We start from the raw sequence: 21756 nt of genomic DNA, 5'->3' as shown, positions 1-21756 counted from the left end.
ATTGAGGTTTCAACTTGTTTGTGGTTATTAGTTTTCCCTCTGTCAGGTATCTTGTAGCAGCCCCCATGCAGGTAGTGTTGCCTCGGTTCGCTCTGCCAACAGGACCAGTGACAGAAGTGAACACTCAATCTGTCTTCATATCTGTAATCAGAGCAGAAATTGAGCTTCATACATTTTCTTCCTTCTTCATCCAGTCGCCTTAAAGGTCTCCTCTTTCTTCTTCATCCACTCCATCTTGTCATCTGTATGGTGGGCCAATCAGTATTCAACAAGTTTAAAATATCTAGTGGTCAGTCTGGACTCAAGTATGTTAATCTCCGCAAGAATGCAAGTTGAAGGAAGACACCATGACAGTACTGGGTGGCAGTCCAATCTCTGGGATAGATAGCCACCCCGGTCATCTTGTTTGAGAACAACTGACCTTCTAGATGACCTCGTGGAAGGAATGGGAATTCTGGGTATTTTAGGTAGCAGTGGGGATACCAGGTGGAGAAGTACTAGCACTATATGGAGAAACTGACTAGAGTGCTCACAGAAGAGCATAGATCTTCTCAATGGCATGTATACTGAAGTGGACTTGTATTGCCTTAATGGAAATTTGAATGCTTAAACGTTGAATGTCTCAATGGCTATTACTCCAAGCATGAAGACCTGTCTCTTTGATGCCAATTTCATACCGGTCACTAAACTGGCGCTAAACTGTGAACATGTCAGTGCTGGGGCTTGTCTCAACATTGAACAGTACCCGCTTGAGTGCTGGATTTAGTACAAATTGCCAAGTTCTAGCAGGAAGGCCACTGAGGGACCAGTCTGCACAGGCGTACAGAATAGCACGTTGCAGCAATGGAGAACTGGCACGGATCTCAACTATGAAAAATTTCTAAATGGGTGATCAGCAGACTGGCCTTATCCCTCTGCAGCCTTCACTGAAGTTCTAATGTTGGCTCTTACCTGTGACAGTCTTCACTGCTGTTTTCATGATTTGCCACCCCTATTTATAAATATGACCTGCACTGCAAGCTTGGCAACCCCACTGGTTTGAATTTTATACTTAGGAACATTTCGCAATAACAAAATATCTATCACAACAGCACTGCACTAGACATTTGTTGCAATAATTAGAAGATAAAAATGGATAAACTCAATAACTGTCTTGAAACACCGGCTACTGGGTTACTCGCACCGCACGTTGCACTTTTTTACTAAATGCATTTACACTGGTTTGAATTACAGGTTTTTGCTATGATAAGGAAATTTAACCCATGCACCAAAAGCAGTGACCACTGATCATATTTCCTTTTTTCACTGAACGTTTTCTGTTAGTAATAAGAGGACATTGTGAAGATTTTAATTAATCATACAATAAACCCACAGATCACTCACTTGACTGTTGTTGCAGGGTAAAAAGTAACAAGCTATCCCTTTGAAATATTCTCAGATGCAGTCAGCATGAGCTGGAAAAAAAGAAATGAAGATGCGAGGCAAAACTGCCAGTGCAGGGAGTGCTTTGAGAGGGAAGCTGCTGGCTAATTAAAGTAGTGTATCCTTTTTGACCTAATGGGCCGGTGACTGTCAGGAACCCTTTCCTTTATTTTTCTCTACTGTAACACACAGATTCTAAGCTCCCCATGCCAAGGGATTTCTGTTTCCAGCAAGGTGCTGCTGTGTAGGTTTTTTCTTCTGTTTGAATTGGATATTCCAGAGAAACGAATTCAGTAAATGGTGACTTGCAATATAACATGGAGGGGACATGTACAGGTGGCATTTTTAAAGTGTCAACCCCAAAGAAAGTTAAATAAGGAGGTGTTCCACAGTTCCCTCACATGCCGGCAGGAACATTCTACAGATATGACCATCAGTGAGGATTATACAATGCAGAAACATAGGGTATTTTAAAACACTTAAGCTTTTTCTGAAATGCGTGCTCTGTTGCACCTTGAAAGTATCTCAAGACATTTTGGTGGTCTGAAAAAACAGCAAAGGAGATTACAGAACGTACTAGTAACTAAATATAAATATCAAAAAAGATTACAAAAAAATTTGAACTACATAACTGATGAAAAACCCAAGCCATTGTTCTTTGTTCCAGAAGGTGCCGCTCGGTCAGAGAAAGGTAGCCTTCCATTACTTTGAAGAATTCAAAAAGTGCACAGTTTATTCAACAAAAAATAAACATTTAGTAAATACATCATATATCTGATGAAAAGGGTTAGTGATTTAGGACCAAAAGGTGGATGAAAGGGCCAAACGTAAGTTTTATTGTGGAACGATTTAGGTAGTACTGCTGCTATACACAAGGGAGACAGTCATAACCAAACCAGTCTGCACCTAACGGGTCATTATGACGAGAGTCACTCAAGATCTGCGGACATTCAAAGCCTCCATGGGGGCATGTTGAAAAGATGAAACCAAAATGCAGGTTAGCAAAGTTTGCTAAATAGGTAATGTTTATTAAGGCTTGTATTCTCCTAGAGGAAAGAACAGTTCATCGAACATCGTCCAGGCCTGGTCACAGGCAACAACTGTCCACAGACAGAATACGCTCTAAAGATACAAGTCTAAAAGAGAAGCTTAAACTTTGTTGATTTAAATCCAAGGTCCTTTTCTTGTTGAGTAAATAGTTTCAGAAGATTTTTTTCTAATATAGTAAAAGGTTCTCTACGATAAAACACGTGCAGACTTCCGTGGGTTACAGCCACAGGCAGGAGCACCAGATTTCCATGCGTCCAAGTTGTGCCCATCCTGCGTACGATCTCAGGAGGGCGGTATGTTCAGTTCCTTTTATCAGAGCAGCAATTTTGGCTTTTTACTCATCCAAAGGAGAGGGGAATTAAAACACACACCAATGATATTTTAAGAAAGTACATTCAGTGGTATAATCCATCATACGTGTCTAGTTTCCTACATTAAAGCTCAACATTATATTCAAACAGGGAGGAGAAAGGATTTTAAGAAACACAAATATTGCATGGGTGATTCAGAACAGCATGGTTGACAGGACAGAGCGTAAAGAACACATACATTTATGGTTCTAAAAAAGCACCTGAAAGATTAAAAGCAGACAATTAACTTTCCTTCCTAAAAGACGAAAATACCTGCAATAGTAACGCACCACACCACTTCACAATGAAATGTGCCGGCTTCAGAAAGAAGTAACATTGGTCGCAGGGAACATCCTTAATGACTCTTGCACAAGGAATGGGAGCTAGACGAGATGGGAGGTGGGTATAATTAGTGTAGAGTAGGCAAGACGAAAACTTCAATTTTTTAAAAGAGGGATATGTCCCACTGTTCTGGTTAGCTATTCGGCCATAGCCACGTGTTTAAGTAGCAGCAACATATCCACCTGCCATCAGCATTTTAAGGCACTCCCAAGATGAAATAGGCATTTTCAGCTCCTTTACTCTAGCCTTATATACATGGGCACCTAATTACAGCACGACTCGGTCAGTGCCATTTTCAGTACGAAACTGTATTTGCATCAATACAGACCATCTGAGGTGGAAAAGCTTAATACACATTGGAGGACAGCACTTGAAAACGGAGATTTATTTATTTCAACACTTGATTTATGTGAAGGGGAACGAGTCCAGGATGTATACAATATACAGGTTTAGAAAATGTCTGAAATGGTGAGTGTGTGAAATGAGATTGTGTTGTCTTTATGTGAAGGGAGGCATCCAACGGAACACAAAGGCCGTCCTTTGGAAGTTGGCTAAGCACCACACCACAAAGTCATGCTCCATGGAATCAGACATTGCTTTTTGTGGTTTGAGTGGTGCGAAGATTAGGTCAACCAGAAGAATGGTTAAAAAAAAATAATAAAAAAAATAGGTCAGGAGAAGATTGCTCAATGCCACAGCCCAGCGAAAATCTACAGAATCAACAGGACCTCTTGAGGTTTGAGTGTATTAAACGTGAGGTCATCAAGTAGGTTAACAACCAATGGAGGTAGCCGAACCTTTCTACCGCGTGGTCGGAGCTAGATTGTTATCTACAAGCAGAGCTGCTTAAGGTCGTTTCATGAAAAGAAAAAAGGTTTGGGAGTATCTGAGAGACTTTAGTGCAAGTCCTACAGTCAAAGGAAGAATTAACCAGAAGACAAATCTGAGATTGCAAAGATCTCTTTTTAGCTTTAATCTCTGCCTGTCAAGGAACCAAGCTCTCGAAGACCATTCATGTGAGCCAGGTGCTTATTCAGATTGAAAAACCCTTTATGTTCAATGGCCTCGTGAAATATGTCCTATGTAACCTTCGCCAAGGACTATGCAGTAGAACCACAGACTTCTATTTTCAGGATTCCCTATGCCCTCTGTTATTCTACACAGAGGGGTATTTCCATGGGTGCACTCTACCACCCTTCTATACCTGTAGCAAGAGACGTTGGATAGCAGAAACTGAAAGCATAAGTAATACAGATAGATTTTCACCTTAGGAGTGCCATCCCTTCAACACAGGTAGCAAATCGAAGCTCTGCAAAAAAAAAAAGTACCCAAATTCAAGCAATTTGTCTATAAAGGATTACATCTTGGAAAAGGTGCACTTCACCTTGTGGGAAGTCTTTTCAAATTCACATCTTGATGTGCTCGCTAACTTATTTAAAAATCAGAGGAAGGGTTAGAATTTTTCAAAATGCCATAAAGTGGAATATCTAAGAATGGGGTCTGAGAACTGTAAATGAAATGTGGATAAAATACTCAGCCTTTGCCTGTTCTTGCTAAATGTGAGACCCCACAATGGGTTGGTGTAGACCTATTCACCAACTCCAGGGTTGAAAAGGGCCCTATTATCCAGCTCTATAGCAAATGCTGGTTCATGTGGCTGAGTGTGTAAAATGTTTTGCCAAACCCTGGCACATATGGAACCCTAATTCTATCCTTTGGGAAAATATGAGCATCCGATATCCTGGGCCTGATGCTTAAATTCCTGCTGGGCCCAGGACTGAGAGTGGCCCTGTAAAAACAGCTCAATAGCCAGTCCTCGACTAGTGACACCATGGATCTCATCCCCATCTCAATATGAGAGCACAAGATCAGGAGGGTCCTAGTGTAGAGCTCTGTACTCTACCCACTCCGTACCAAATCATAATCTGAGGAGAGCCCTGGTATAAACCTCTTTACCAAGGCTTGGGTCGGGGATGTCCTGGGGCAGGTGTTCAGCTCAGTAACAGATTCGGGGTGAATAAAGGCACTAATGTAAATATCAGCCCATGGGCTGGTGCCACCATCAGACTGGAGTCCAGCTGTGTGCCACATCCTTGGCTCTGGAGAGGCCTGATGTAAAAACTGTGCCCAGTACCTAGCAATCGATGTCCTGGGCCTTGTGTCCAGCTTAGTAGGACCAAGCTAAGAATTGGATTCTGAGCTAAGGGCGACACTGGTGTTAAGGTTTGTACTGGATACTGGGCTAATGATGCCCTGGTGTAAAGCGTTGTACCAGACTCTGGGCTAGTGATGTCCTTGGCTTCACGTTCAGCTTAATATCACATTCTGGGCTATAGAGGGCACTTATGTAAATCACTGCACATTATTCTGGGAAAGTGATGCCTTCAGACTGGCTCCCAGCTCGGTTTCAATTCCTGGGATGAGGAAAGCAGTGGTGTAAAGCTCTGTATCCAATACTGGAAGTGATGCCTGGGACCTAGTGTGCAACTCAGCATTTGATCCTGAACTAAAGCAGACCCTGGGATAAAGCTCTTTCCATGTTCCTAGTGGGCGATGCTCTTGGTCTTATGCTTTGTGGCAGTCTCATGTTCAGGCACAATAATGCCTTCTAAACACAGGCAAAATTAATAAAAAAAAAAAAAGGAACACTCCATTAATTTCTGTGTGAGGATGTCATCCACCCCTTTTCATGTACTTCCAGAACACGTGCAAGAACACTGTGAGGAACACTGGAACAGGGACACTTCAGAGCAATACATGAGCACACAAAACAGCCAAAAAGTCTGAACAGGTACAAGTTCATGCAGATAATAAAATCAGAGGATGACAAGTGGTGCAAATCGTACAAAATAATTCAAACTTGATTTTTGAAGTACAGTACACTAAAATAACTGGATTGTGAAAGGAAAACATACAAGAAAGTGCGCAATATATCTGCTGTGCAGTTTTGTGGGAGAAAGGGAAGATGTACGTCGACAGGATAAAAACATTTCTTTCAAATATAAACAATTATCTTTGGGAAAAAAGTGATGTTAATACTTCTTGTCAAAGTTTACATCGGTATGACACAGCCTCTTATTGATTTTGCCATAGAACGGTAGTGCTTGTACCCATGGTGTTCTAATGGAGGCATCTTGGCTGCAAATTTACTGTCGACCCCTACCTATTATCCATCTTTCAGGACACTGGGAAACTTTCAACTAAACCAAAAGGATGCAGGTCTAAACTAAGATCACGCGCAACGCCCTGTCCATGAGATGAAGGAAGACATGGACGGAGATGTAGCAGCAGAATTGTAGTGGACAAAATTGAATAAGAAATAGAGAAGGGGGATGGGGGAAGAGAAAAGCTGCAGAAGACTTGAGTACAATGGGAAAAGAAGGAAAATTGGCAGGAATAACATCCAATGTATGTAGGGAAAAGAAGAGACATTGCAGGAAAGACGAGTTAGCATTTTGTGACTTGAACTGAAGGAAGTCACAGTGAAAGACAAAGCCCGGAGGGAAACAAGAGAAGAGCATGCTGGGACGTGATGAACGAGAGAAAAAGTCAAATGCACAGGAACATGAAATTAACTGCAGAAGATGGGTAGGCACACAGGAAAAGAATAACAGGCAGGCATGAGACTTAAGCTGCAGGAAAAGAAGGAAGCAACAAAATTCAACAGCAAGAAGAGAACGGCAGAGCATACTGAGAATTGTGGGGTGAGGGGAGGGAGGAGTAGAAGGGAACAAACGCATACTAAAAAACATTAATGCAAAAGGAAAAGCAGAGAGGGAAAGGTTGAAACTGCAAAAAGGAAAAAGAAAACCAGGGAAGGAACTGTTCAAGGGAAGGCAGGGAGGACTGGAACTTGGCGGGGTGAGCACGACTGGAAAGAAAAAGGGAAAACTTCACCCTCTGGGAAAGAGGAAGGAGAAACTGAGGGGAACGTGTTGACAAACAAATGACAGCACAACAGAGAGTAATGTAAATGAATAGGAAGAGTCAATTTGAGGGGAAACGTCAGGGCAAAGGCACATGCCAGAGTGAGAAAGGGGCGACACATGCAGAACAGCCAAGAAAAAACGTTGAAGGCAACTCAGTCACTAGAACATCACTCACTGGCCCTAATAACTAACGATGTGAGCGGGGTGGGCAAGCAAGTGCTGTTTTATAGAGGTTGGGTCAAGAGGTTTTGCATCACATTCATCTTTTTCTCACCAGGTATTCTCATCACCCAGTCCATGATCTCATACTCTACATAAGCACATTTCAGAAGGTCACACTGAACCAGCCATAAGTAATGGTTCTGCTCACCATCCTGAAGAGAATGATTTTTGAGTACCAGACTCGGTAGAAGAGCTGAAACTAGTCCTCCATTATCTGGCACCGAAGAGGTCTGTGCCCTCTATGGAGTAGAAGACAACCCCAGCAGACGACGCCCAACAACAGAGTTAGCCACCAAACCATAGACTAAAGTTCCTTCCAGGCGGGGTTGGGCAGATGCACAACTGTGGAGCGAGTGCACACAGGCAGACAAACACATGCAGCTGGGATCAAAATCAAAAGACAAACATTTGCAGTGTACGTTGCGACTTCCTTTCCCCCTGCTGGGACGTTACGTTGGCGCGAGAGCTTACAAGTCTCCTGAGGCCAGAAAGCAGCATCAGCTTCATTTTAGTTATTCCTTTTTTGTATGTTTTTTTTTTTAGTTCATTTGTTTTCTTCCCCACAGTTGAAATTGGGATCAGTTCCGATTAAAAAACAGTTTTTAAGGGCTATTCTTAGGGTTTGCTTCGTGTCTGGCGTTCCTGCAAAGAAAAACAATATATTTCGTTAAGTAACAGCTTTTAAAGAATAACTATCCACACCAGAATGTGAAGTAAGGTGAAGATACGGTAGTTACAGAATATCAAAACGGCACATCAAACGACAAACAGCATTGCAAGCTTCCCTACAAAAGGAGCAGGCGCAATGCAGGGAATTGAAGTGTATCCTTTAGTGATAAAACACAAATAGTACAATGCAAGCAGCAATGCAGGCTTCGCTTGCACATACATAGTACATGGGCAGCAGCCCTGCTAGCCTCGAGAAAACAGGCAGCCTGGACAGTAGCAGTGCAAGTTTGCCTCACACCTTAAAGGCATTAGTGCTGAAAGGTTCCAATGCACATACAGATCCAGAAGAGCAGGCTTTGATTGTGATGTACTGAAACTCCTCTTGCAATTAACAGGTGGAGCTTTTTCAATCGGATTACTCTGGCCGAGAAAGAAGTGTATGGAATGGCAAAGTTCAGATAGGCATGTTAAAGGATGGAAGATATAAAAACTGGATCATGCCTGCACAATCACATTTCTGAAGCAGAAAAAATGCTCAGCATGCTGCTATTAGAGAGAAGGTTATCATTGCAAGAGTAATTTTCATAGTAGACCTTGCTGGATATTATGGGTACAACTGGTGCTTTTCCAAGGTGGCCATAACATTCCTCGTTGGATAGTGTTTTTTGTAAAGTTACCTGCAAAAGTCTGACAAAGTCAAAGGGTACATAAAAAGACTTCTAGATCTGTAAGCCTCAGGCAAAGCGAACATATGCAAGCCAAATGACGAACAAATGAAAAAAGAAAAGCCTAAGCAACTTGGTTATACCGAATGGGAGAAAAAACAACTCCATTCAGATGACAAAAAGCAAGAACTGAGCTATTTGTTCAAGGTCATGTAAGCTACAGGTGGATAATCACCCTTTTTTCTTTGTACAGCAGACAAAACCCTGATGCACTTTGGTGATACCATTCCAAAGCAGGCAAATAAATGGACTTCGACTGTGGCCAAGGGAATCTCAGAAAGATTTACTCTGTGCGAGAGTTTGTCTGTAGTTCTAAAGGAAAAAATACATATGGGAAAAGGTTACATCCAGGGAAGCAGTTTGTGCCCCGCTGGGGACCCGATCCTGACCTGTTAGAGTTACAAAAAGAATAATCGTAGTTGACTTTAGTGTGAAGAGTTTGACAAGAGCAGCCTACAGGTACGAAGGAGCAATGGGACTCTGCTTTGCTCGCTTATGTGGACAAGGCAGATTCTGCCAAGTCTTGCTACCTCCACGGTCTTTAAATCAGCAAGATGGTTTGCAACTGTGGCTGTCGTTCAGTTCTAGATTACAGAGTTGTACATTTTTGTAAACTCCAAGGCATGGCAGTTCGTTTTTGTGAATTCACATCGAATTGCACCTCAATAGTCAAAGGTCCTCCGTCTGATCCAACTAAGAGGGAAGCTCCATTTGAAGTGCCTTATTTTCCCAGAACATAGAAGCAGAATTAGTCTAGTGGGCTTTAAACTGCACGACAGCCTGCAAGGCATGAGCCAATACTTTATCAGAAGTTATCAATTAAGGGTGGGCTTACATCGTGTAATTCAGTGTAGCCTAATTAAGCAGAATTACTTGAGAATTCAGCAAGATAATGCTTAATTAGATGAGACGATTAATTCTGCGTTTAGCACCATTTTTAGCGCAAAAAGGACTTCTTGTTCAAAATGGATGAGAGGAGGCATTTTTCGCTAAGAAATAGTGCAAAATGCAATAGAACACCATTAGCGAGCTGCTGCTTGCAAACTGTGCACACAAGCAGGAGTAATCACATAATTATCAGCAATTCTGAATCAAAGAGTAACGGGGAATTACTGAAATTACTCCGGCGTAATTTGAATTACGTACGGGTCTAGTGTTAAGGACTGCAATGTAGAAGACGAGATTGTGGCTGTTTCATAGTTTAGACTTTGGTTGACTGAGCTAAAAAAAAAATGAAACCGGTTATGGAAAGGATCTACAACCGTCTGAGACTGCACATAGTCAACCAGTCATGGATTTTCTTTTTTTTTTTATTTATAATTTATTATTTATTTACACATGAATCCCTGAGTAAGTGAGAAAGTGCTTTCACTGAGAGCTTTTGTTAGCAAGACTTTGCAATGCAATAGGTCTCGCATTTATGAAAGTTTGAGCTATTGGCATTGTAAATGACTATGCCTTTTATTTAAGCGTTGTTGTTAACCCCTTCAGTGCCACGCCCTTTCCCCCTCCTGTGCCGGGCGTTGCACTAGTGGGTGGGGTTCATGACGAGATAGTCTCGTCATGGGCACAGCGCAACCGTGCTCCATGACGAGACTATCTCGTCATGGGCACTGAAGAGGTTAAAACAGATAAATGAAAGGCATTGTTTTCCAATGCCAATAGCTTAAACTCTCGCAAATGCAAGAACTATTGCATTGCAAATGTGTGCTATAAATATTTTTTTTAAATGTTAGGCGAGTGTCCTGCATCACGCAGACAACGCTATTTGAGAAAATGTTGTGCAGCAGGTTTTAATTCCGCCTCCAAGTACCCACACAAGTTACAGGGGGTGTCACAATGGGAGGTTACAAAATGAGACAAGGAGGTACTAAGGAGGGACTACTAAGCTTTTTTACCAATGAACAGCCACAGTTTGCTGTGGACAATGACAAACCAATGAAAAATGTAGGCGGCGCTTCAAGTCCCTACCTCAATACAGCATGCATCCTAAAGCAGCGCATGCGCTGCCCAGGCTCGACCTAAAAATAAAACTCTGGACCTCAAAGTGATGAAATTAACAGCTCATTCAGTGATAATGTAGACACTCCATCTTAAGGCCACTGAAGGGCCACAGTACATGGGAAGAATGCAATAGGAGTTTTGAAAATGGGAACTATCACTTTAATTATTGAGAGTACTGGCGTCTCCATTACCCACTTGTTTTAACCACTGGCTGGGAATTGTCTGCGCTGGCATGCAGCAACAGAAAAAGCATATAAAAATAGTAATACGAAAAAGATATTTATAGCCCTCCACGCATCAGTGACATTATGAGCTTAGGAACACTACTGCTTACTGTCACTATCCACTACATCCAATTCCTACACAGAGTTTAGTAGATTGCTTGCTGTATGTGAAATTGAACAGCAAAGATAGAGTACGGTAATCTTTCCTTACTTGACTTTCGCTCAGTCTTCCCAACTGGTGGTGAATCTAATTTCACAGCTCAATTTGCAAATTTTTACACGTTTCCATTTTTGTTAGTGAAAACAATGGGTTTTGCAATATTGTATGTTACACATTGTTATTTAACACCAACTAATGGTTCTGCATTCATATACTTCGCAGTGTTCATCTACTTCGTAATGCCACTGCACAAACCCCTGCAAAAGTTAAATTTGCACAGAAAAATTCCGCACACTTTCTTGCTTAACTAGTTTTAACTGGAAAATCTATCACTAGGCATGATTACTTTGCAATATAGAAACAAGCATTGGCATAGCCAATAGGTCGCGCCTTTGGGACCTTTTAAGTGTTTAGACATGCAACAGTTGATGTTGTTGCACCAAGGATATTTTACTGCATAATTAAATACTTATAAGGTTCCAAAGGCGAGACCTATTGGCTATGCTCTTTTTTTTTTTAAAGCAAAAGTAGGTTTTCAAATCTGGTGTGAAAAATCTATATAAATACTGTGAGTGTAGACTGTAGAGGAAGACATTTTAAATCTGGAAAAATATTGTTAGTTGTGTAGATCATACACAACAGAATGCAATAAGTATAGAGCAGTAGAAGAATACAAGGAAATCTACAATTTGCATAATTTCCATCCACAGTCGTGAGAATTTGTGTTAACCCCTAACATGAAACAATTCATAAAAAGCGCACAAAAATATCTATCCCTATATATCTGTATTTTTGTTTTTATGATTCCTTGCCTATTGCCGATAGCTAAACTTTTTCATGTTGAGGTCTTATTGTTTTCATATTATTCATATAGGTTTTATTTAAGTCAATCACTTTTAAATTAGTAAAAATGTGAACTAAACAAAAAGGGGCACTGCACATTCCACTCCAGTTACTTTTGTAACTGGATACTTTTTGGAAGGGATATTTCGCCTCCCCCCAACAACATGCTAATTGCGTAGTTTTTTTAAATGGTCTCTTCTTTCATATTTTTGTGATGCCTAGGTTTCGGGAAGAGAAACAAAAAGTGTCCGGAAAGATGGAGACGAGCATCAGTCCTTCGCTTTCTTGGGGAAAGTGGGGGGTGCACTGCATGCTTCTGTTGGCCCCATTGGCCGAGTCCCTGACAGCATTCAAGATATTTACGCTTCTGCTGGGGGGGGGGGGGGGGGGGGGGACTACAACCCCGCAGCAGCATGGCAGGCGGCCCCGCTCTGACACATCAACTCACCACGCACCCAGCATCTACAAAGGAAATACGTATCTGTCTTATTTATAGAAACAGGCGGGAGCGGCGCTGCGCCGTCTTGTTACATAGATGGCGGCAACATTCTTGTCATTAACTCACAGCCACGGACACCTGAGGAACTGAGACACATCTGCCCTCCAAACTGACAATCCTCCAGGCGCTTCTTTTAACTTGAGCAACCAGGAGCATGGTTGAAGGAGGTGTAAGAAGAAAACCTTACATAAAAACAAGCGCATTTATAATTGTGCCTTGGTTTTGTACAAGGACTCAAAATGACAGGCTGAATGTTTAAGTCACCTCAGAATGCGATCAGTCTGACTAAATTCAATCTGAGCATTTGCACTGCAGAACAATTATTGGGAACATTTTAAGTGAGAAGGGGTCCAGATACTGAACAAATAAGATCACAACTAAGAAAGCAGAAGTAAACATGCGCTCGCCATCTGTTTTCACTCAGCTGCTTGTTTATATTTGCATCGCGCTTTCACTTTAAGTGAAAGCGCCATGCAAAAATAAACAAGCAGCTGAGTGAAAACAGATGACCCCCATAAAGATAAGAAATTGCTTTGCGACATCCACAAAGCAGACGACCCTGTCCAGATCGGCCGGACGAAAAGAAGAGGGGAGCAGCTACAAAACCCAATTTCTAACTGGCAGGCCACCGTTTAGCATAAACAGTGATGCCAGCCAATGGAAATGAGGGGCGGGGCTTCAGGTCCCCTTCTGAAATCTGCTCTTTTACAATCTCTCTCGCCCAGCGAGCAGCACTTTGCGCTGCAACACCAGGCAAGACCTAAAAAGGCTTTGCTCAGGCAAAGGAGAGAGTAAAAGAGGAAACTTAGCAAACTTCTCGCAGTGCAAAAATTGAGAGCTTCGCTAAACTTGTCAGCAATATAAATGACCATTGTCAAAGCCAAAAATATCTCACCTTGCATACCTCTTCATGAAAAGAATAAAGTGCAATGATGCAGCCACAGTTGATGGAAGTGTGATTCTGCAGGAGCATGCATTATTACATTTTGAGGTGCATGCTTCACCACGCATGTATGCATCTACAAACTGACACGTGACATTTTCTAATTTTGTTTTTATTTACCAATATAAGACTGCAAATGCCACTTTCATTTAGTAAATAAAAAATAAATTACATTTTAAATGCACCAAAGTACTTTTCTTGAGGATGGCAGTCTAACAGTGAATGGCAGCTGCAGGGCCGATCCAAAAAAAAAAAAAAAAACCTTTACAACATGCGTCTGCTATGCGAGGTGCAGCGAAGCAACAGCAGAAGGCGAGGCGGAAGCAAATAGGTGGAGGGATTAAAGTAAACGGAACAGGGTGAGAAGTAGGAGAGAAAAAGCACCATAGAGCGAGGAGGGGAAGCACACAAGGGAGAGAACTAGAAAACAGGCTCTCAAGGAGTACGTCACAAAATAAAATGCAGTTCCTTAAAAGTGAGCAGTGAAAGGGTCCCGTCAGCCAATCAAAGGGATGGTAAAAAGACTATGCACTTCTGGGGAACGTGTTGCATGAGGTGGACAAACAACAGAGGGGGACAAACAGCTGTCAAATGCGAAGCAAAGAAAAAAAACACAAGCAACTGAATAATTAATCTCAATAACTAAGCATGGATGTCCATGTTACAAAAGACAGGCTCAAATATTTTGTGCATTAGGGAGGCAAAAACTGAACGACGTTCACACATAGAAACTTTCATAGGAGGATCAGGATAGAGGAGAATATCATAACTGCATTTCGCTTAATTTTTCAATAACGGTGAGATTTTTTCATTGTAGGTTTTACCTGCTACTTATCAAAACTTACAGGAGTACACTTTGATCCCTGAACAAGGAACAATAGGTTCAGAGCTTAAGGGAAACTCCTTCCTTAAGCCCAATAGTGTAATGCAAATATATTTTACTGCATTCATGTAGAAATCTTTCTAGCTGCAAACATGATGGATGAGCTTCTCAGATACACTTTTCACTATCAAAGTGAACTGTCGGGAGAGTGGGAACAGAAATGTGCTCGTTTGTGTCAGAGGTTTACAGAGAAACATGTAATACCAGTTATCCATCCATCCATCCATCTTCACCTTCATTAAATTCACAGCGCTGAACGTCGCTGCCTGCAGGATCTGAGTGAGAAATCTTTCCAAATAGAGCAATAAAAAAAAAAGTCTTGGAAACCACGAAATGTTCTCTAACTATACTGTTACTGTAAATGTACAAAATCGATCATAACAAAAGTAATAAATTGTTTAAAATATGCGGCAGCACTGCGGTTTTGCCTAAACCATTCATTTCTATTTAAAACAGAATGAAAAGAAATAGCTGCCAAATGTGTGCAAACTTCATACATAAGAAAAACTGTGCTGCAAAAAAAGAACCTAGACAGTCCCAACACAGTTACACCCTTGTTCAGTTCCATAGTCCACGTCTTTTCCTCAATTCAGGGATGAGAGAGAACTGTTTAGGAGTTCAAGGAAGATACCTATGACAGAAGGAAAGGAATATGCTACTTACCAGTATGCATCTGTTCTTGGCATGTAGAGCTGCAGATCTATACACTGTGCATAGATCGCCATCTGGTGTTGGGCCCGGATGTTTGCAGTTTGTTTTTCTTCTTGGACAGTGTTTGGAAGTCAAGAGTTCGGTGACCCCTCCTTCGGTCCGTACTGCGCATGGGCTTCGGCTCCATCCTGAGATTGTTTTTCGCCAGCAGGGAAAAGATGGAGCTTAGTGATAATAGTGAAGAAACCCATGTGTGTTGTATCTAAATAAGATAGACTGGAACGGATACAGGTAGCCGGGGAGGCGGGTGGGCGTGTATAGATCTGCAGCTCTACATGCCAAGAACAGATGCATACTGGTAAGTAGTATATTCCGTTCGAGGCATATGAGCTGCAGATTATACACTGTGCATAGATTATATAGTAGTACCCAACCCTAGCGGCGACCACCGGTATCCGTTGCAGTGGTTTGAAACAGTGTCTTTAGTACAGCCTGGCCCACACTAGCTTGTTGTTTGGAGTGCACGTCTACACAGTAATGTTTTGTGAAGGTGTGCGGTGTTGACCATGTGGCTGCTTTGCAGATGTCATCTAAGGGTATGTTCCCTAGAAAAGCCATAGAAGCCCCTATCTTTCTTGTAGAGTGGGCTTTAGGTGGAACAGATAATGTTCTTTTTGCTTTGGGATAGCAAATTTGTATACACTTTACAATCCACCTAGCTATCCCTGATTTTGAGATGGGGTTGCCTTTATGCGGTGGAGAGAAGGAGACGAACAACTGTTTAGTCTTTCTGAAATGTTGCGTTCTATGTATGTAGTACAGTAAGGCCCTTTTAACATCAAGTGTATGTAGAGCCCTTTCCGCAACAGATTGAGGTTGCGAGAAAAAAACCGGTAATTCCACCGATTGATTAAGATGGAAGGGGGAAATGACCTTGGGCAGTAATTTTGGATTTGTGCGAAGTATCACCTTGCTGTGATGTACCTGTAAAAAGGGTTCTTGTATAGTGAACGCTTGTATCTCGCTAACCCTTCTAAGGGAAGTGATAGCTACGAGGAAAGCTGTTTTCCAAGTCAGGAACTGTAGCTCACATTTATGCATTGGTTCGAAAGGCGGACCCATTAGCCTTGTAAGAACAACGTTTAGATTCCATACAGGTGAGGGTGGTGCCCTGGGCGGAATTACTCTTTTAAGGCCTTCCATAAAGGCTTTAATAGCAGGCACTCTGAACAGTGATAAATGTCTGTTTTGTAGGTAAGCAGCAATTGCTGCTAGGTGTAGACAGATGGATGAGTACGCCAGGTTACACCTTTGAAGATGGAGCAGATAGCATATGATGTGCTGTATGGATACATTTAAAGGGTTGATTGTATTGTTATGGCAGTAAACAACAAATCTCTTCCACTTTGCGGCATAGCATGCTCGAGTGGTAGGACGTCTGGCTTCCTTGATAATGTTCATGCAATCAGGGGGTAGGTTAAGGTATCCAAATTCTAAGATTTCAGGAGCCAGATCACAAGGTTGAGCTGGGTCCGGGTGCCTGATTTCTCCATGGTTCTGGGTTAGGAGGCATGGGGACAGGTGCAGTTTTTGATGTGGTACCACCGAGAGCTGTAGTAGTTTGGATGAACGACTCCTCAGCGCCCGACATCGCCATCGCCGTCCCAGAGGGCTACAAGATCATCCGGAGAGACCGCGACAACCAGACTGGAGGAGGCATCGCCATCATCCACAGAGACACCATCCGTATCTCGAACAACGCCGACAACACCCTGACATCCGCCGAACACCTGTACTTCCAGATCCACACCGACCCCAAGACCACCCTCAGAGGCACCCTGATCTACCGACCCCCGGGACCACGCACTCAATTCAGCGAAGACATCGCCGACTTCATCAGCCCGCACGCCCTCCCCTCGGCCGACTACATCCTCCTCGGGGACATCAACTTCCACCTGGAGAACAACAACGACCGCAACACCACCACCCTGCTTGACAACCTCGCCACCCTCGGACTCAAGCAGCTGGTGACCACCCCCACCCACCTCGCCGGACACACACTCGACGCCATCTTCTCGTCCAGCAAAGACATCTCCTTCAGCCACGCCACTGGACGGACCACAGCTGCATCCACTTCACCTTCAAAAGAACCACGGTCCACCAGCAACAGGCCGCACGAAGAAGCTGGAACAAGATCACAGCCGAACAACTCACCACATCCCTGAGCCAGCACCCTCCCGCCAGCTCACCGAACCCCAGCCAAGCCGCCGACAACCTCACGAAATGGATCTCCACCTGCGCGGACGAGCTCGCCCCTCTGAGGACCCCACCCAGCAGACCCGGAAGCAAGAAGGCCCCTTGGTTCACCGACGAACTCAAGAGCTCCAAGAAGAACTGCCGAGCCCTCGAGAAAGCATGGAGAAGAGACCCAACGCCGGACAACATGACTACCCTCAAGCTCGCCACCCGAAGGCACCATCAACTGATCCACGCCACCAAGAAAACAGCATTCAAGGACCGGTTGGACAACAACGCACACAACAGCAAGGAACTCTTCAACATCATCAGAGAGCTCTCCAACCCCAACGCCGGAACCAACGACATCACCCCATCGCAAGACCTCTGCAACTCCCTCGCCTCCTACTTCCACAACAAGATCGCTGACATACACAACAGCTTCAGAACACAACCAACGCTCCCCACGACCAAACCAACGCCCCCCACCACCACCCTCAACGCCTGGACACCGATCAACCTCGAAGACACCATCAGCACGATGAACTCCATCCACTCCGGTTCCCCAACCGACCCCTGCCCTCACCACATCTTCAACAAGGCCGACGCTGTCATCGCACCCCACCTGCGGGACATCATCAACACCTCCCTCAACACCGCCACCTTCCCTGAGAGCTGGAAGCACGCCGAACTCAGCGCTCTACTAAAGAAACCAACGGCGGACCCCACCGAACTCAAGAACTACCGCCCCATCTCGCTCCTCCCGTTTCCAGCCAAAGTCATCGAGAAGACCATCAACAAGCAACTGGCAGCCTTCCTCGAGACGACTGGTTCCCTCGATCCTTCCCAGTCAGGCTTCCGGGCCAACCACAGCACCGAGACCGCCCTCATCGCTGCCACAGACGACATCCGAACCCTGTTGGACAACGGAGAAACAGCGGCCCTCATCCTCCTGGACCTCTCCGCGGCATTCGACACTGTCTGCCACTGCACCCTAGTGCAGCGCCTCAGCAACGTCGGGATCAAGGAGAAGGCACTGGAATGGATCATCTCCTTCCTCACCGGAAGGACACAGAGAGTCCGCCTGCCCCCGTTCAGATCAGAAGCCACGGAAGTCACCTGCGGCGTCCCTCAGGGCTCCTCGCTCAGCCCCACCCTCTTCAATGTCTACATGAGCCCCCTTGCGGCCATCGCACGCCAACACAACCTGAACATCATCTCCTACGCCGATGACACCCAGCTGATCCTCTCCCTGACCAACGAGCCCGCCACCGCCAGAGCCAACCTACACGAAGGGATGAAAAACGTGGCCGAGTGGATGACGACCAGCCGCCTGAAACTGAACACAGACAAGACGGAAGTCCTCATCCTGGGCTCCTCACCCTCCGCCTGGGACGACTCCTGGTGGCCCCCTGCCCTGGGCAACGCACCCAAACCGACAGACCACGCACGCAACCTGGGCTTCATCCTGGACTCCTCCCTCTCCATGACCAGACAAGTCAACGCCGTCTCCTCGTCCTGTTTCAACATCCTGCGCATGCTACGTAAGATCTTCCGGTGGATCCCCACCGAGACCAGGAAAACAGTCACCCAGGCCCTCGTCACCAGTCGACTGGACTACGGCAACGCCCTCTACGCCGGTACCACCGCCAAGCTCCAGAAGAGACTCCAGCGGATCCAGAACGCCTCGGCGAGACTCATCCTCGACGTCCCCAGACGAACTCACATCTCCAGACACCTGAGAGACCTGCACTGGCTCCCGATCAACAAAAGAATCACCTTCCGGCTCCTCACCCACGCACACAAAGCCCTACACAACCAAGGCCCGACCTACCTCAACAGCCGCCTCAACTTCTACGCTCCCAAACGCCACCTCCGCTCGACCAGTCTCGCCCTCGCAGCCGTCCCCCGCATCCACAGAGCGACTACAGGAGGTAGATCCTTCTCCCACCTGGCCGCCAAGACTTGGAACGCCCTCCCCACCGAACTACGCCTGACCCAAGACCACCTCTCCTTCAGGAAGAAGCTCAAGACCTGGCTGTTCGAGCAGTAGCGGACCCCCCCCCCCCCCCAGCGCCTTGAGACCCTCCGGGTGAGTAGTGCGCTTTATAAATGCCTTTGATTGATTGATTGATTTGGTGTACCACGGCTGCCTGGCCCATGTTGGGGCTACCAGAATGAGTGTGAGGGAGTGCTGTTGTAGATTCCTTACCACTAACGAAATTAGCGGGAGAGGTGGAAAGGCGTATGCAAATCTGCCTGACCAGTTCATCCATATCGCATTGCCTTTGGACAATGGGTGTGGGTATCTGGCGGCAAAGCTTGGGCATTTTTTGTTTTCGTGGGTGGCGAAGAGGTCTATCTGAGGATGCCCCCACTTGTGAAAGAATGGGTGAAGAACTTGTGGATGCAGTTCTCATTCGTGCATTTGCCTGCTGAGCAGATCTGCCATGGTGTTTTGTAAGCCTGGGACGTGTTGCGACAGGAGAAAGATTTTTTGTGGGATTGCCCATCTCCATATGCTCTGTGCTAAGCGAGAGAGCTGGAGAGTGTGTCCCCCCCCCCCCTGTTTTTGAATAGAATACATTGCAGTCATATTGTCTGTGCGAATGAGGACTGCCTTGGCTGAAATTTGTTTCTGAAACGATTTCAGGGCTAGAAAGATCGCCAATAACTCCAGATGGTTGATGTAGAGTAACCTCTGTTGTGGCGTCCATAGATCTTGCACCGTGTGGTGTAATAGATGCGCTCCCCAGACGGAGAGCGATGCGTCCGTTGTTAGAATCACCTGAGGAACCGGGTCCAGGAACGGTCGCCCTTTGGAAAGGTTTGTGGTGTTCCACCACTGCAGAGATCGATGGGTGCGCCCGTCCACCAACACCAAATCCGTCAGCTGTCCCTGGGCCTGGTTCCACTGGCGTGCTAGGCACTCTTGGAGTGGACGCATGTGAAGTCTTGCATGGGGCACTATGAAAATGCAAGACGCCATCATCCCTATTAGTTTCATGAACACTTGCTGAGAGAGAGTGCTGAAGAAGGAACTTTTGGCGCAGGGCTTGCAAGCTTGCGATTCTGGCTGAGTTGGGATAGGCTATAGCTTTTGAGGTGTCAATAGTGGCACCGAGGTATTGCTTTGTGTGAGACGGTATCAAGTGGGACTTTTGGTGGTTCACCGTAAAGCCTAGCTGGTGGAGTAGTTGGATGGTAGTGTTTGTATGCTGCACACACTGGTGGTAGGACGCGGCTTTTATGAGCCAGTCGTCCAGGTAGGGGGAAGACATGAATGTTTTGTCTTCTGAGGTGTGCCGCCACTACCGCCAGGCATTTGGTAAACACCCGTGGTGCGGTTGTGACCCCGAAGGGGAGAACCTTGAACTGATAATGTTGGCCGTCCACCACAAATCGGAGGTACTTTCTGTGAGCAGGGTGTATTGGAATATGAAATTATGCGTCTTTCAGGTCCAGTGTAGTGAGAACGTCGCCCTGACAGAGGAGTGGGAGAAGTTGAAGAGTTACCATATGAAAATGGTCTGAATGGATATTTGCATTTAGAGGCCGGAGGTCTAGAATGGGCCGTAGGGTCTCGTCTTTCTTTGGTATGAAAATGTACAGAGAGTAGACCCCTAAATTTTGCTGATTGACGGGGACCTGCTCTATAGCTTGTTTTTGCAGGAGGGAGAGTAACTCTTGTTTCAGAAGTGTGGTATGTTCTTGTGACATCGCACGGTGTCTGGGTGGAATATTTGGGGGGGTAGAAGTTAGTTCGAGACAGTACCCTGACCGAATAATTTGGGTCACCCATTTGTCTGATGTTATGGTCTCCCAGGTTTGAAGGAAGTCTTGTAGTCTGCCCCCGACCGGAGTGGAATGGTCTGGGGGGAGCGGGGGGAAAGTCATTGTGTGGGCGGTGTGGCAGAACGGGCGGTGTTGGTTTTGCCCCTGCCTTTATTATTGTTTCCTCGATATCCACCTCTTTGGTAGCCCTTTGTGAAGGTATTCTGAGGAGGGGACTTATAGGACGTGGAGGCGTTATTGGAAGAGTAACCTCTGCCAGAGCCTCGAAAGGAGGAACGGCGAAAGGAGCGTCTAGGGGTGTGCGATTGTAGTGCTCCCATAGACTTCGCCGTATCTGTATCCTTCTTCATTTTTTCCAGGGCTTCGTCTACTTTTGGGCCAAATAAGTGTTGTTGGTCAAAAGGGTGGTTTAATATAGATGCTTGGACCTCTGGTTTAAAGCCTGAGATCCTGAGCCAGGCGTGGCGGCGAAGCAGAACACTGGTGTTTATAGCCATGGACGCTGTGTCTGCTGCGTCAAGTGCACATTTAATAGAGGTGTTGGTAATAATCTTTCCCTCTTGTATCAGTTCATGAGCCTTATTCTTATATTTCTCTGGGAGATGTTGCATGAGAGCCTCCAGCTCATCATAGTGCGCTCTGTCGTACCTCGCCAGCAGCGCCTGCGTGTTGGCGATGCGCCACATATTGGCAGCTTGCGAGGCAGTGCGTTTGCCTGACGCGTCTGAGAGCTTGGACTCCTTATCAGGTGGTGGAACCTCACCAGATGATTGAGAATTGGAGCGCTTCCTAGCTGTGGATACCACTAAT

The 21756-nt window shown here is 45.1% G+C and overlaps 1 protein-coding gene across 7 annotated transcripts in view; it reads right to left on the bottom strand.

The window, feature by feature from the left end:
* Positions 1–2235: 2235 nt before the first annotated feature.
* The window catches only part of YTHDF1 (YTH N6-methyladenosine RNA binding protein F1), a 161883-nt gene continuing 142362 nt past the window's right edge, over positions 2236–21756 (bottom strand). For 4 of the 7 annotated variants that reach the window (XM_085619717.1, XM_085619716.1, XM_085619719.1 and 1 more), the window contains one exon: positions 2430–7957. In XM_085619717.1, the coding sequence (XP_085475843.1) occupies positions 7931–7957 (27 nt within the window). In that variant the 3' untranslated portion in view covers positions 2430–7930. Of the gene's footprint in view, positions 7958–21756 lie in introns of all 7 variants that reach the window. The other 3 variants (XM_085619720.1, XM_085619721.1, XM_085619715.1) reach the window with 2 other exon arrangements.

This window comes from Triturus cristatus, chromosome 7, assembly GCF_964204655.1.
Source record: "Triturus cristatus chromosome 7, aTriCri1.1, whole genome shotgun sequence".
NCBI classification, from domain to species: Eukaryota; Metazoa; Chordata; class Amphibia; order Caudata; family Salamandridae; genus Triturus; species Triturus cristatus.
Note: the sequence above shows the minus strand (reverse complement) of the source record. Positions and strands in the feature narration are given on the sequence as shown.